This window comes from Conger conger, chromosome 11 (assembly GCF_963514075.1).
Source record: "Conger conger chromosome 11, fConCon1.1, whole genome shotgun sequence".
NCBI lineage: Eukaryota > Metazoa > Chordata > Actinopteri > Anguilliformes > Congridae > Conger > Conger conger.
The window spans coordinates 17,057,486-17,075,273 of record NC_083770.1 but is presented as its reverse complement, the minus strand read 5'-3'; the positions used below and the strand labels follow the sequence as shown (position 1 = coordinate 17,075,273).

Here is a 17,788-nt window from a genome sequence, read left to right as displayed (position 1 = left end):
TCAACATTTTCAGTTTCCCCATCAATGTAAATGTGAAAAGAAAAGTTCGCGAATTAGCTCATTTTCATCTGTAGTCCCTAACCTGCATGTCTTTGGTCGATGTCCTTCTCACACACATTCAAAGAGCATGCCTTAGCACCCAGGTCTTGCAATAAAGCTATTTTTGGAGGGTACTGGCCCTTTTCGGATAAGACTGGGCACCCATGGACTGCAGACTACACTCTGCAGTTGTTCACTTTGGACTCACGGCTGAAGGGCTGAACTCTTGCACTGAGAACAAGGGGACAGACCGTATGGTGATGTAAGTGGAAGCAGACCACACTGGTTAGAGAGCTCTAGATAGGATATCACAGTGCAGGGGCGCAGGCCCAGGTACAGTTTCACTGGTGCGCTTCACATTTCCCAGCAGAAAGTGGGTCAGAAACGTCTGGAGGACATGAAGAACCGCAGCGAATAGGAGACGGCCTGGGTCTGAGGGAACGTGCCGTCGAGAGAACCGCCTTCTGATTGGTCTGGGAGGCGGCAGCAGGGGAATCGGAGGTGTAATCGGAAAATGCAGCAAGACGGCACCCTGCCGGCCGGATTGAGCACGAAAGCCAGGGCCCCGTCACCGCCCTCGACAGCCGTCTCCACGGCGACGCAGCCGCCACATCTGCATCCAGTTTGAATGGGGCGGGAGGGGAAGGGAGGGGCTGGCAGTGAGAAACAGTCCCTGCCGCACTCATGCGGTACACTTCAATATGTTGCTGCTGTTCATCAGCCTATATTCCCAACCACTGGAATCTCCGGATTTAGGTGGGTAACCACAGAGTGTATAAGTAAGACAGGAGGTAAGGATGGAGAATGAAGCTGGTATTAAAATGACACAACAGTGCCTGAATGAGCTGCTCTTTCGATGCTCTGCATGCTTCTCACTGGTTATAATAATGAGGGGGTTCAGGTGCATTAAACTCCTTACTTTATACACTCAGTGATCACTTTATTAGGTAGACCTGTACACCAGCTTGTTAATGCAAATATTAAATCAGCCAATCATGTGCCAGCAGCGAATGCATAAAAGCACGCAGATGTCGTCAAGAGGTTCAGCAGTTTTTCAGACCAAATGTCCAAATAGGAAAGAAATGTGATCGTTGAATGACTGCTGATGCCATTTTTTGCTGATGCTTTGAGTGTCTCAGAAACTGCTGCTCTCCTTGGATTTTCACGCACAACAGTCTCTAGAGTTTGCAGAGAACTGAACTGAAGAATGGTGCGAAAAACAAAAAACATCCAGTGAGCAGCAGTTCTGCGGGCAAAAACACGTTGTTAATGAGAGAGGTCAGAGGAGAATGGCCAGATTGGTTAGAAGCTGACAGGAAGGTGACAGTAACGCAAATAACCACACATTACAAGTGTAATAATACCTAATAAAGTGGTCACTGAGTGTATATCTCAGTAAAGATATAATCTATTTCCCTAGGCAAACAGGAATCTGGTCATGCAATAAAACAGCTATATATCAATATACAAGTCCAGATAAGAGCACATATCATGCAACAGTGCTGTCCCTAGTGTAGAAAGGGTCAGAATATCCACAGAACACATCACCTCCATCTGACACTGTGACATCACGTATGAAATCTAATCTCTGTGCATAGCTTTCCCCTGCAAAGCTCGAAAGCAAATCTGAGACTACTCCAGCATTGGGACTTCTATGCAGTTACTGAACTAAACTGATTTCCCACGAGTACCGTTTGGGGACACCACCTCTCTCAGGAAAGGGCCTATGCAACGGATTATTATGCTTACAAACTGACGCTTATTTAATTGAACTATTTTCTTGAACAGTGGTTTAAATGCACATATGCCGATCGCCTAGTGATTCAACGAGAGGGCGATTTCCGGATCGTTATTTCTCAATTAACTGCATGTCCCAGAAGAACACGGTTCATATCAGAAATATGTCGCGCTTTCTTTTATTTTTATTATTACATTTTCTGGCATGGGCGGTTTTGTCATTATGTCATTTTGAAGTCGGTTAATCTGTCCCTTAAATTATTAAGAAGGTCATTTTACAGAACTCAGAAGTGACGTTCCGGGCTCGGTAACTTAGCAACAAGCTCCAAATCAAACACAAGGGTCTAACAGTTCAGCTAGGAGCTGCTCTCTCTTCAGAGACTTCAGGGATTTAGGGAATATTCGGTCAAACAGAATGGACGGTATATGCAGAGCTGCTGTTCTGGGAGCATGACCGATTGGCTTTCTCGCCAAAAACTAATTTCACATTTCATGTAATTTTCTTTCACTTGATGTGATTGTTAAAACAGTTTCTACATTGTCACCAGCAGAGATGGGCAACAAGGGTCATATCCATGTCTAGATTTCATGCCAACTTCTAGCCTTAATTACTTACTGTAATTAGACCTAATGTCCCCATCTGACATTTTAGCTACATTCTTTGAAAAGTGCATAAATTGACAGCCAAAGACTGTTCTTGTGTCCTTCTATGAAATTAAATGGTTTACTGTGATCTAATCTACGAGTGAACCAGCGCTGGTGTGTACAGCCAATGAGCACATTTAGCCAGGGTAATTGGTGAAAACAAAAACTTGCATTCAAACCGGCCCTCAATGACGAGAATTGCCCATCCCTGGTGTTCAGAAAATAAATGTATTGCCACATAAAGTAGACATTTTCTCAGACAAACCTCACCTCATGTTGTGTGCATCTTGTGACTGGGATCTGATGTTATCTCTAAAATCATGGCTGCGAATGACTTCCTGACTTGCTGCAGTGCATGCTGGGTATTTAAACACCTCCCTCTCCCCTTAATACACCACAGACACCAGCTGGAAATGGGGGGTTTGGTGGTGTCCGAGCATTCCATTTAGGGATACATCTCATTTAAACTACCAGAAACCATAACCATAATTAAACAACATGAGCATAAGCTGTTATTAATGCAATAATGTGTGAGACCAGTGTCGAGAGACAATCTGGTTCAGTGTATCCTCAAGTGCTGTAGTGCAATGTGGGAGCAAATACCTGCAGTCCCGCAAGACGGGGAGTTGAGTAGCGCTGCTTTAGAGTACATCCTGTAGTACTGATAACTGCAATCAGTAAAATCAGGAACCCTACTGCATTTCTTTATCCTATGCTTCAGATCCTGCTAATGATTTGATGTGAACGGAAACAAACTGTGGAATTTAATGCAGGGGGCCATGTACTCATACATTTATTAAATGCGTTCCTGAAGTCATTACAGCTTTTAGGCATATTTAATATTGTGAGATAATGGTAATCATTCTGCTAGCAGTAGAAGCTTTAGTGATGGAGTGGATCAGACGTGTATGATGTCCGGAGAGCCAATCAGGATGAGTCTGTGCGCCCACTTTTTCGCCAGGGCTAGTGAAATGTTGGCTGTTTCTCCAGCAGACATTCTGTTTTCCAGCACGACTCGCTGCCAACAAGTGAAAAAAAAGCCATAGTAGTATCACTTTGCAATTTGGGTTTCTCCTGAGCCCAAAGTGTGCTAAAAATATTCATGATTTTATTTTAAATTTGACCTGAAGCTTCCGTTTTTGTCTTTAGTTTCTATGGATTTGTTGTTCATCCCATAAATGACAGTAAATCTGCAACATCTTACAATATACAGAAAGCAGACTGTTCAGTCAGTGCAGATAGTGCTATGTTAGCAGACTGTTCGATCTGTGCAGACAGTGCTATGCTAGCAGACTGTTCGGTCTGTGCAGACAGTGCTATGCTAGCAGATTGTTCGGTCTCTGCAGACAGTGCTATGCTAGCAGACTGTTCTGTCTCTGCAGACAGTACTATGCTAGCAGACTGTTCTGTCTCTGCAGTCAGTGTTCTGTCTCTGCAGACAGTGCTATGCTCGCAGACTGTTCTGTCTCTGCAGACAGTGCTATGCTAGCAGACTGTTCTGTCTCTGCAGACAGTGCTATGCTAGCAGACTGTTCTGTCTCTGCAGACAGTGCTATGCTAGCAGACTGTTCTGTCGCTTCAGACAGTGCTATGCTAGCAGACTGTTCTGTCTCTGCAGACAGTGCTATGTTAGCAGACTGTTCTGTCTCTGCATACAGTGCTATGTTAGCAGACTGTTCTGTCTCTGCAGACAGTGCTATGCTAGCAGACAGTTCTCTCTCTGCAGACAGTGCTATGCTAGCAGACTGTTCTGTCTCTGCAGTCAGTGCTATGCTAGCAGACTGTTCTGTCTCTGCAGTCAGTGCTATGCTAGCAGACTGTTCTGTCTCTGCAGACAGTGCTATGTTAGCAGACTGTTCTGTCTCTGCACACAGTGCTATGTTAGCAGACTGTTCTGTCTCTGCAGTCAGTGCTATGCTAGCAGACTGTTCTGTCTCTGCAGACAGTGCTATGCTAGCAGACTGTTCTGTCTCTGCAGACAGTGCTATGCTAGCAGACTGTTCTGTCTCTGCAGACAGTGCTATGCTAGCAGACTGTTCTCTCTCTGCAGACAGTGCTATGTTAGCAGACTGTTCTGTCTCTGCAGTCAGTGCTATGCTAGCAGACTGTTCTGTCTCTGCAGACAGTGCTATGCTAGCAGACTGTTCTGTCTCTACAGACAGTGCTATGCTAGCAGACTGTTCTGTCTCCGCAGACAGTGCTATGCTAGCAGACTGTTTGGTCAGACGAGCGCACTGTGGACGGCCTGGCCTGGTATTAAACCCCATGATTCTCTCTGAGACAGAGATGATGGATTCTTGGCTTCCTGTTACACACTACACTACAGTGTGTGCGTCCCTACGACAGCACAGGAATACCAGGAGTGCTGTTCAGCCAAGGAATCTGACCGCATCATATAACTGACCAATCATATGACTGACTACAAAAGTTGTGGAAAACGAGTCTTTTTATTCTACTGCCATGTAGAACATATACAACCTAAATCTCACTCCATATAGACTATCATAGTGTGTGTGAGTGTGTGCGTGCACACACGCAAATATATTTCTTCAGTAATTTACACACAGCACTTTAAATACCATCTACATAGACAGCTACACTGTATATAGTATACTCTGGTGTCTTGCTTGAGCAAACTTCAAGCCCCTTCCTCTACGCCACAGTTCAGAATTGACATGAAATGATGAATTCTTCCACCATCTAAGAGAATTTACAGCGAGGATCACTTCAGCTGCCACAGGTGTGCAGAGCCCATCTGAGTGATACACGGCAGCCATTTTGTAGCAGAAGGAGGGAGACAGCGAGAAAGAGTTATTAAGCCAATTAAACTAGGGGGTGATTAGGTGGCCAGATTGAGACAGATTTGGTTTGGAATTCAGCCAGCCCCCCATCTTTATTGCGCTAAGCACCACAGGATCTTTAATGACCACTGCGAGTCAGGACCTTGGTTCAACTCCTCACCCCAAAAAAGACTGATACGGCTATCAGCCCCGCTGTTTGTCTGTCTGAGGGCCTACGTGGGGCTGAGAGGGATTGTCAGTTGGTCCACAGGCTTTATTCTTGTTGCATTTGTACTGACACCCTGCCAGATGTCAGCAGGACACTTTCCCAAGCGGAACATGGACCGCTGGCCCGCACACTTCTTTCTGTGAGCGGGGAATCGGGGTTAACAGGGCCCCTGAGACACCATGGACATCAGATCTAAAGAGGACCGAACACAGAGAGGATGATCTGCCCAGCCTACGTACCTCACAGAAGAGGAAAGAAGTACACACACATTTCAATGATCATATGTACGTATTTATGAAACAGCAGTATTGCCATCGGGCTTGGGGTTACAATGTGACTGTAAAGCAGTCTTTTGTAAAAAATCACTATATAAATAAAAGTCAATTGAATTGAATTGAAATGAAGTGCCCTCTTTTTTGTTGTTTTTCTACATATATTGTGCAAAAAAGTACAGCATTTGTTTTAATTTATTTTGCACCTTTTTCTCCCAGTTTGTCCTAGTCTCAGAACATTCACGTTTGATTATGTTTCATTATATTTTTGTCCAAAATAACAAAATTCTATATTATATTATTCTCTCTCTCTCACATTCACACAACACACATTAATAAATAAGCTGTGGCCACGGAATATAACATTAGGGTCATAATGTTACTCTGTGGCGCCCTCAGGGCCTGCACAGGTCAGAGAGGGAATGACAACAGTCAGCTGTGTGCGAAGATCCTCCGCAATTAATTCTCCAATGAGGCCAGTCTAATGTTGTCAACGTGCCTCAAACATGGCAGCAAGCACTGTGAACCCGGCCAAAGAAAAATCCACATTCAGTACAGTGAAGTCTGTGGACCTGCATCAGAGCAGAATCCACATTCATTACAGTGAAGTCTGTGGACCTGCATCAGAGCAGTGAGAGCTAACGACGTGCAGGAACCGTACATAGCTACGAGCATCATGAGCCTGTTAGCGCTGGCTACACACTGCAAAAAGTGCTTCAGTTTTGGAATGAGACTTAAAATCTAATTTTTTTTCACTCAAGAAGAAAATACTAGCTTGTTTTAAGTAACTGTTTGCTTGCCAAGTCAGATATTCGCAAATCTTGAAATGAGTCAAACTGTACCATCTCATTGGCAATATACCATTTGTCTTAATGAGCAAAAAGGTTGTAGAAATTCTACATATAAGACTAAAATGCTCTTTGAGGTTGTTATTTTTCGGTTTCACTGGTACAGCAAGCATAACTAGCATATTATTAGCTTTTTTTTCGTGTTATTTTTTCTGTTTGGTTTTGTTTAATTTTTGGCTGACATTTACGATCCAGGAGACAATAGAAATGTTATAGAAATGATGATGTATTTTATAGCTTGCAGACATTTTTCTCAGATCTGCCATAACGGTTTTTATTTTTCTGAGAAAAATGTAATCATTCCATTAGGAATAAGGTCAGCAGTATAGTATAAAACCTCTTGTAACCATATTGTGCGTCACAACCCGTTAGTGATTAGACCTTTTACAAGGTTGCCTTTCCCTCTAGAGAACTGGAGTAATCAATTTACTAGCTTCTCCGACAATCACTTTCTCACACACACCCACCCACACAGACCCACGCAAACACAGACGTACACACGCATGTATGCACGCACACACACATGCCCACATGTACACACACCCGTACGTACAATCAAATGCACGTACACAAACATATATACACACACACACACATGTCCACACACACAACCATGCCCACACACGCACACAGACAAATGCACGCACACAAACACACATACATACACACAGGTCTGCAGGGTTTACTGGTTCAATTGACACAAAAAAGGAGGCAACCAGCCCCCAAAATCAACCAAGTTTTGCCTCCATGGCGTCTCAGAGAGAACTCAGTGGCCTGCATTTCCAGTGGACCGTTAATGTGAGTATGCAATGCATCCTGGGACGCCCAGAAGCCTGGGGCCTCAATAGACACCACACCCAGCAGTAGGGTGGTCTCCCTGGGCCTCCGTGGACACTATGATGATAATGGTGGGGGTAGTAAAGGCCTGTTCCCTCCCAGCTGCTTTGCCTTCATCCATAAAACCTAAATAACATTCATCACAGCAATTAGCATTCTCCTGTATCGGTTCCTTTATTACGCTGTTTTTATTGCTCTTATTGCAACGGCAATTTCGGCAAGCTTTTGTTATTTAAGTGCACTCGTGCTGATGGAGTGTGGTGGCGGCGTTTACACCCGTTGATGCAGCTCACCGAAATAAATTCTGATAGGGGAAGGGGAGAGGTTGGTCATTTTGGAAAATTCCAGAAGGGGTGATGATTTCAACTTTGCTCAGGGCAAGGGGGTTTTTCAGGACCCGGGCGGGAACGTGGGGTCCGGTAATCCTCACAGATTTCGGATTGGTTCAAGGAGGACCCAGGGCTTGAGAAGATGGGTAGTGCCTCTCTAAAATAACTGCAGAGAAAGAGGTGGAGGTTAATTTAGAGTGAGGTAGTTCTATGTAGTTCCGTTTTCTTTAATGGAAGACAGACCACGGGTGGCAGTCAGTGGGGGGTCGTTTGCTAGATGGAAATGGCTATTTCTTTGAGGGGGTGGGGGGACACTCTTATTGAGGGTCCTGTTGGGTGGTCTCGTCCCATTTGATCCAGACACACTCTCCTCTCATGTTCTTTTGTCGACACAGCTATTTTTATACTAAATTACATGGCTCCATACTGCCATTTGGCTATTGTGAACAGAGTGCTGTTGTTGTCTATTCAGGAACATCAATGCACCCACTTCCATATAACACAATGAAAAAAAGCTATAAAACAGATAGATGACATTCTGAGAAACTGATTCCAGATCAGTTCGAGAGTTTATGTAAACAGTGCAGGGTCAGGATTAAGTTCGCTTCTGCTGAATCAGCACATTGAGCAGCGGCCTGTAGCGTAGTGGTAAAAGTGCATGACTGAGACCCACAAGGTCGGTGGTTTGGTCCGCGGTGTAGCCACAATCCGCACAGCCATTGGGCCCTTGAGCAAGGCCCTTAACCCTGCATGGCTCCAGGGGAGGATTGTCTCCTGCTTAGTCTAATCAACTGTACATCGCTGTGGATAAGAACATCTGCCAAATGCCATTAATGTAATGTAATGGACAAGGTTCATGGTTCTGAAATCAGTGGATCGGTCTCTTAACATGCTCTAATTGGGTGCCTGGCAGATGTGGAGCCGTGTATTATCTGTGATAAGGAGCGATCTCTTTCTCCAGGTGGTGTGAGAGACCCTGCGAGCCTGCCAGGTGGCGGATCGATTCTCCTCGTCCAGGTGACACTGGAGAATGGGCCCTCTCTAATCCCGGCTGGACTTCATGCACCCCCACCCAGGTGAAGAGCTTAAAGACTAGCTGGGCTTGACCCCACCCCCACCTTTCCACCACATGAAAATCTGCTGACACCACCCTCATTAAATGCTGCTGGGTGGGAGTCCAGCCGTGCAACGACACACAGAAATTACACAAACGTCCATAAACTCAGACAGGTGCTGAGCTGAAAAATACAGTGCGCCACTCTTCCTCCTCACTCAGCCTAGCCAGGTGACTCAAGTCCCCAAACCCCCTCTGCTGCAAACAGAAGCACATAGATGACTGCTGACAGGGGTTTTATATGGATCATAGCTGAGGAAGACTTGTACACAGACCTGAACTGCATGCTGGGAAGACGTCCACACAGAACTGCATGCTGGGAAGACGTCCACACAGAACTGCATGCTGGAAGACTTCCACACAGAGACTGCCAATGCCAATACACAGGCCTGACCTCTGGTCTTTGTCAAGCTTCCATTGTTTAATGGGCCATTTAAACAGAGAAAATGTAAAAAGATATATGAATGGCTTGAAAAAGTATGAAACATACTAACATTTGCCCTTGATTTTGAGTTTGTTTCTTTCCTTCATGAAGTTTGGCATGTTCATTTTGGTGACTGTTCCAGTCAAAGATATCAGTCTAAAACTTGCATTCACTTACGTCAAAGTTAAGGATAAATGTTGATTGAATTCCAACCATAGATTACTAAGTACTGCCAAGAAAAACAATCACTTTATTAAACAAGGAAAGGTGTAATTTTCTTTTTAGAAATAAGTGTGAGAAAAATGACCAAACTCACAATCTCACAGCAACTGCAAAACTAACAGAATATGAGTACGAAAAATATACATTGCTGAAGTCTCAATATTTATTCCTTTATATTTAATTTCTTTGCATTCAATCAGACCAGACCTAAACCTTGAACAAACCTACAAGCTCAAATCAAAGCTTTTCTCTCAAAGGCAGGTACCTTTGCTGGATCTGTGAGTAACATTCTGCAGGAAAGAGTTCTAAAATCATCTGCATATTGAGCTTGTCTAGCTTAAGCACACACTACACAGACCAAAACAACGCCTGTGGTCGTATTCATAAAACATTAATGTAGGGTTTAGTATGCCACCTGCTTTTTCCCCCCCTTTGTGTTCTCATCCAGAGGAAGCTCACTTTATGTTAGCACCGCTCAAACCCTGGAATTAGCATTCTGTCAGGATATGTTCCACTTGGCCACTTCTTTGTGATGTTCTCCAAACAGGAAGAAGGACAGATGAAAGCAGGTGTTAACCGAGTGCGGTCGTAAAAGTTTTATGAATATTTTCCCGGGAGCTTCTGACACATGCTCTTGGATTATTTCTGCTTTTTACATTTAAATCTGGGCGTTTAGGGGAGCTTATATCCAGAGTGGGCTTTGAGTTAAAAGTCTGGGTGCTCTAACCACCAAGCTACACTGCCACCTCTATTCATTTAAGTCAGGGGTATTCAATGTCGGTCCTGGGGGACTGTGTTTGCTGGTTTTCTTTCCAACCGCAATTGCAATCCCAAAATTTTTAACAAGCTGTTAAATTGTCTTAATTGGCTGCTTTTCATGTTTAGAGGGAGTATTTACCCTTTTAAGCCATATTATGTCAGAAATAGCTATACATGCTATTAAGACAAATGTCCCATGCTCACATTGTGGTTATTGTGCTATATGACCAACAACATAAAAGGATGTAACAAAAATATTAAACTGAGTTGAATCAATAGGCTCTTAATTGGGTTGTCAAACATATGAGTTTTAAGTTCTTTCATAGGCTCGTTGTTTTTCCTTAAACTTAACATAATACAGGTTTGGCTCGTTATCATTTGCTCATTTTGAATTATTTATCTACCAAATGGTCAGTTTTAGTGGCCATGTGTCCACGCCTTCACAAGTTAGGAGTCTATTGGTTCACCTCAGCGTGTTAAAATTCTGGGATTGCAATTGGAGTTGGAAAGAAAACCAGCATACACAGGGGCCCCCCAGACTGACACTGAATAGCCCTGATTTAACGCCTTGCAGGCTAGAACAGCATCTGAGTTTTTCAAGCTCAGTCAAAACCTTGTCTGCTTGGAGAAGTTCCGGCTAAGCGTAAAACTTCACAAGTTCTGACCCCTGAGATTGCTGGTTTGTTTAACCCCTGACCTTTGACACAAGGGGCCTCTGTCTCTATTCCTGGCCCTCAGGGGCCAAAATAGATTAGCAGTCAGATGAAAATGTTCAACCGTGGGAACAGTGTAGAAAAAATAACCACATAATATTGGGTCGCAAAATGAAATCCGACTAATGCACCCATTAGCCCAAAAATCTAGAATGCAATCAACCTTAGTCCTTCTGTCTGACCTATAGACACACAAGCTTTGTCCTCATAGTCTTTTAAAATGAAAACCTTTTTAAAAAGTAAGTAATATTTAGTTATTGGTCAAAACTTAACGAGATAGCTAAGAGCACTAACCTAGAAAAACTAACACTTGCATTTCTTTGCAAGCCAGGCTTAAAGATGAATAATTACTATATCCAGGCCTATCATAAAGTTGCTAAAGAAACATAGTGAAGCTATCACACTGCAGCAAAAGGTGGAAACCCTAACCAAGGTCCTCCAGCCAGACGGCGGATGGGAGATCTGTCCTTATTCACAGGCTCCAGGCCCAATGCCGGCTCCACTCAAATCCGCCGATTAGGAAACTGATTTTTATCTGGCCCTCTCCTAAAATGTCCCCTGGAGGGGTTTTGACCCGAGCTGCTATTGTGGGAATCCAATAAAAAAAGAACCGTATCTGTTATCTGTTAAACAATCCTTCAAAAAAATCCTTTAAGGATCCTTTTCAGTTTCCTCTTTTATTAATAGACACTTAACAGGCCTCTCCTCACTGTACAAGCCAAAAAGCATGCAGGAAAGGATAATATCAAATGAAAATAAAGTTAAAATTGAACAGAGAATAACATGCATTTGTCAGATTCTATCATTCTTGATTTTCCAGACTTTCTTTCCCCCCAGACTGCATCAGCAGAGCACAGTTCAGCTTTGTGTTTGGAGCACACGCACAATTACACATAACACATGATAAATTAGTCTCTTTCCTCTTTACTATATGGAATTGTCAGTTATCACTGACAATATAGCAGTTGATGCATATTTGAGAGGCATCCCTTAATGATAGTAACTTTAAGGGATGCCAAACAATAAACAAAAAAATTAATCTTTTATTAAGACTTATTAAGACACCAAAATATTGCCAATGAGGTGAGATTTCATTTGAAGATTTTCCAAACGGGTAAGAAAATTTCACTTGTGAAGCAAACAGTAAGTTAAAACACGCTAATATTTTCTACTTGACAGAAGAAAATACGATTTTAAGTTGTAAAACAAAAACATTTAATGCATGTTTTTTTGTACTGTATTGATGGCAATGTGCACTGCAAAAAGACAAAAAGTAGTACACAGACAAAACTGCCAATGAGGCAAGACAGTTTGACTCATCTGAAGATTTGCCAATGGGGTAAGTCAATTTCACTTGTCGAGGAAAAAGTATGTTTAATCATGCTAATATTTCTCATATATTCTCATTACAAGACTAAAACACCTAGTTTTGCAGTGTGGGCGCCTGCCCACTTTGAGAGGAATAGATGTGGAATAAAGCCACTGCACATGGAGGGAGGGGGACTGTTCTTGATCTTGAGGCTGGAACTACAGCACTATCGAGTAAATGCCTTTACCTACTGAGTCACTCACACATGTGACCCGTTTAATAACCATCCATCCATCCATCCATTATCTGAACCCGCTTATCCTGATCAGGGTCGCAGGGGGGCTGGAGCCTATCCCAGCATACATTGGGCGAAAGGCAGGAATACACCCTGGACAGGTCGCCAGTCTATCTCAGGGCACACACACCATTCACTCACACACTCATACCTACGGGCAATTTAGACTCTCCAATCAGCCTAACGTGCATGTCTTTGGACTGTGGGAGGAAACCGGAGTACCCGGAGGAAACCCACGCAGACACGGGGAGAACATGCAAACTCCGCACAGAGAGGCCCCGGCCGATGGGGATTCGAACCCAGGACCTCCTTGCTGTGAGGCGCGTTTAATAACCACACGGGTTTAATGTGATGATTGACTCCGCCTCGTGGTGATGAGGTCAGAGAGCCCCGCCCCACCCCGTGCCCGTGGGACCCCACTCACCGAGATGTCCCTCTGCACTTTCTCGTAGATCAGACGCCGGGCGCGGTTTTCTGGAGACAGCTGGAAGGCGTAGTCCCCGCCCGATCTCACCGCTCCAGTCAGGGCCTGCTGCACCTCCTTCACATAGCTCTCCTTCCTCATTTCCAGCTCCTGGGCCTCCTGCTCCACCTCCTCCTCTGAGACTGCACCACACCCAACACGCTGTTCAGCACCCAACACACACTACCCCACACCTAACACACTGTTCAGCACCCAACACATGACCCCACACCCAACACACAACCCCACACCCAACACACTGTTCAGCACCCAACACACTACCCCATACCCAACACACTGTTCAGCACCCAACACATACTACCCCACACCCAACACACACTAACCCACACCCAACACACTGTTCAGCACCCAACACACGACACCACACCCAACACTGTTCAGCACCCAACACACGACCCCACACCCAACACACTGTTCAGCACCCAACACACGACCCCACACCCAACACACACGACCCCACACTCAACACACTGTTCAGCACCCAACACACGACCCCACACCCAACACACTGTTCAGCACCCAACACACTACCACACACCCAACACACTGTTCAGCACCCAACACACACTACCCCACACCCAACACACTGTTCAGCACCCAACACACATTACCCCATACCAAACACACTGTTCAGCACCAAACATACACTACCCCATACCCAACACACTGTTCAACACCCAACACACTACCCCATACCCAACACACTGTTCAGCACCCAACACTCACTACCCCACACCCAACACACTGGTCTCACAGTATTTTTGCCTTATTTAGCAAAAACGTAATAGAAATAAGTCTAAATACAAGGACAAAATACTTGAGTTTCATCTATTCTTTGGGTTTTTACAGTGTATACGCTGCTTTCTGCGCGGTTATTCCTGCATCACACAATTTTTCAGTTCAGACCAATTCCCTTTTAAGGGATAGTGGACAGCCTTTTCTGTAACAATACGTTTTTCCCAGTTTTTCTCCTAAATTGGTTCAGCTGGAAAATGTTTATTGTGAAGTACTGTGTGACTATAAAAGGTGCTGCAGAAAAAATAAAGACTGACTGATGCCAGCCCATTCAACTCTGTTTCTGATACCAACGGCTCCATGTTCAAACAGCACTCCACGCATCCTAACAGTAATATTGGCAAACAGACACAATATAATTTACATCTCTTGGATGACTTCTGAGTGCACCAGGTAACATTTGAATGCAGCATACTTAAAGAGAGTTTTATCTATGGTTCTTAGTGTGGGAAGACGATCAAAGATCAAGTGGGCAAGCCATTATGAAATACCAGACAGCCAACACAAGGCCAATGAAACTCAATCAGTCACAAACAAATATATTCAAAAATGCAAATTTTGTGCATGTGTTGGGCCAAATCTGAAAGTATGTTTACGGCACACGGCAATGAAACAACTTTGGCCGGCTCGACCAATGGCAGTAAGCCTTAGGAAAGCATGCTGGGAATCTTGGCCTGCTCACAGCAACGCACTGGAGGCTGCTTTCCAGGGTCCGAGTAATCTCCAAATGAACAGCGAGCCCAGCGCTACTGATGAGCAGGTGGTCCTTAATCACCGTCCAATCATGGATCAGCAAGGGCACAGGTGTGTTAGTGATGACTCCCCCAATCACAAACCATCCATCCATCCATTATCTGAACCCGCTTATCCTGATCAGGGTCGCAGGGGGGCTGGAGCCTATCCCAGCATACATTGGGCGAAAGGCAGGAATACACCCTGGACAGGTCGCCAGTCTATCTCAGGGCACACACACCATTCACTCACACACTCATACTTATGGGCAATTTAGACTCTTCAATCAGCCTAACCTGCATGTCTTTGGACTGTGGGAGGAAACCGGAGTACCCGGAGGAAACCCACGCAGACACGGGGAGAACATGCGAACTCCGCACAGAGAGGCCCCGGCCGACGGGGATTCGAACCCAGGACCTCCTTGCTGTGAGGCGGCAGTGCTACCCACTGCACCATCCGTGCTGCCGCCAATCACAAACCCTGCACCTGTAATCTTTTCCCCTCACACAGAGAGTGAGCACTGTGTCCTCTATTAGGAATAAGGTGAAATCAGCCTTACAGTTCTTGTACTGGCTATGTGTGTCAGGACCTGTTAGAGAGTAGTATGGGGGCAAGAATTACACTATAAAATATTCTGCGTCAATGTTTCCAAATAAATAAAAAACACTTGATCACAAAAAGAAATAGATTTGACTTATTATAACGTTGCCTTGCCCTCAAGCAAACAGGGGAATTGACTAGTTTCTCCTTAAACCGCATGTTCTCACATACACACACACTCATGCATGTGAAAACACCCAGACACACACACACACACACACACACCCTCTCTCTCTGTAAAACACACACACAGACACACAAACACCCTCTCTCTGCAAAATAAACACACACACACACACACCCTCTCTGTAAAACACACACAGACACACAAACACCCTCTCTCTGGAAAATACACACACACCCTCTCTCTGTAAGACACACACAGTCCTGTGCTGTGACAGCAGGGTTTGCACCTGTAGACCTGAGTGTATAGTGAACTCTCTCTTTCTCTCCCCTCTCTCCATTGATGGATGAATAGGGCTGACAGGTGCGCACTTACAGTAAGCACCTGCTAACACGGTGCTGAGCCGTGGCACGTGTGCACTGTGCACCTGTGTGTAGCTGAGGGCTGCCTGTAGCAGACAGGAGGCCCCAGGGCTAAACCTGAACTTATTACTACACCTTCATATGAGCGCAGGAGCTGGAGATTAGAGCCAAGAAAATGGAACAGAGGGAAAGCATTTGGTACAATATACATGCATGCCTTTGCATGATGAATACACATACACACATACACACACACACACACACAGTCAAAAGCACATACACACACGACACACATACTGATCTGCAGCTGTGATCGACATTGCAGACCGTTGTATTTCAATTCATCAGTCAGTCTTTATTTGTCTACAGTTTGTCAAAGAACATTTAAAAAGCACTTTCTAATGGCATAGTGACGTATGTAGTATTCAGACTAGTTGGTGGAGCCTGATATTAACTGCACTTGTGCTCATTTAACATGTAATGGGCTGTACAGCTTGGTCAAGCTTACCTTCTCCCATCCAGGCTGACTCGCCATCGCAGAGTGCAACGGTAAAACCTGCCCCCAGATCATCCACCCAGTCCACCTTGAGGAAGAAGGTTCCGCCGGATTCAGAGGGCACGCTGATCTGTGTCACACTCACACTCATCCCTCCCGATGCCCGTCAAACCGAACGGCTCACCTGCAGCATGAAACACACACACACCGACACACACACACACACACACACGCATACACACACACATACACACACGCACACACACACCGACACACACACACACACACACACACACGCATACACACACACATACACACACGCACACACACACCGACACACACACACACACACACACATACACACACGCATGCACATACACACACACACACACACACACACACGTGTACATTCATCACAAAATGCAAAAAGGAAACTTTGGGATGGAATGCACGTGCCACTCAGCACACACACACATCAAGCAATCAAATAAGGGCCATAAAAGCAGCACTGTGTATATACCCAGGGGGTTAAAGCACACAGAAAAATTGGCTTATCTTGAAAAAGACAGCAGAAGAACAGCTTAATCCCAGTGGCATGACACTTATTGAACACAATGTTTCATTTGAAAAAGAAACATTCCCCAGGGGACTGCAGGATTGTGTTAAGAGCAGAGTCACACAGTGTGGAGGTAGTGATGAAAGAGTGCCACAGGATGTGCAGGATATAAACAGTAACTCTCTGCTATATTAAATATAGCTATTTTATCATAACACTAGCATATACACTCAGTGAGCACTTTATTGGGTATTATTTTCTTCTGTTGCTGTAGCCTATCCACTTAAGATGTGTGTTCAGAGATGCTCTTCTGCATACCACTGTTGTAATGTGTGGTTACTTGCATTTCTGTCACCTTCCTGTCAGCTTCGACCAGTCTGGCCATTCTCCTCTGAAGTCTCTCATTAACAAGGCGTTGTTGCATGCAGAACTGCTGCTCATTGGATGGTTATTCGCACAATTCTCTGGAGACTGTTGTGTGTGAAAATCCCAGGAGATCAGCAGTTTCTGAGCAATTCAAACCATGCTGTCTGGCACCAAGAATCATTCTATGGTCAAAGTCACTTTTCACATTTCTTCCCCATTCTGAAATTTGGTCTGAAAAACAGCTGAACCTCTTGACCATGCTTTTATGCATTTAGTTGCTGCCACATGATTGGCTGATTCATTATTTGCATTAACTGGTCATGTATGGGTCTACCTAATAAAGTGCTCAGTGAGGGTATAACTCTCTGTTTTATTAAATATCAGCAGGAGGCAGCCAGCTGCCCATCGGGAGATTACAGCACAGCATGACCCAAACAGCCCCACACCGAGAACAATCTGTCTCCACTAAAAACCGTCACCGAGTGAAAACTAACACAATCAGCAAATCAATGCATATAAAATCCTGTTGTTCTCTACAGGCCCTTTGTCTGGAGTTTTGTACCTTGCAATAAACTTGACTGGGCAGGTTTATGTTACAATGATAAACTATCTCAATATTTTATTCAGCTGGACGAAGTCCCCATTTCCAGTAGTTTATGAAGCAGGGAATCAAAGGACAACGCTAACAATAAAATGCATAAACACAGCCTTTGATATGTCA

At 44.5% G+C, this 17,788-nt stretch overlaps 1 protein-coding gene across 3 annotated transcripts in view; it reads right to left on the bottom strand.

The window, feature by feature from the left end:
- LOC133140821 (DNA repair protein XRCC4-like) overlaps positions 1–17,788 on the bottom strand; it is a 72,848-nt gene that overhangs the window by 49,330 nt on the left and 5,730 nt on the right. For all 3 annotated transcript variants that reach the window (XM_061261059.1, XM_061261057.1, XM_061261058.1), the window contains exons 2-3: positions 16,158–16,329; positions 12,977–13,158 (exon numbers count right to left, since the gene is read on the bottom strand). In XM_061261059.1, coding sequence (XP_061117043.1) covers positions 12,977–13,158; positions 16,158–16,296 — 321 coding nt within the window. In that variant the 5' untranslated portion in view covers positions 16,297–16,329. The remainder of the gene's footprint in view (positions 1–12,976; positions 13,159–16,157; positions 16,330–17,788) is intronic.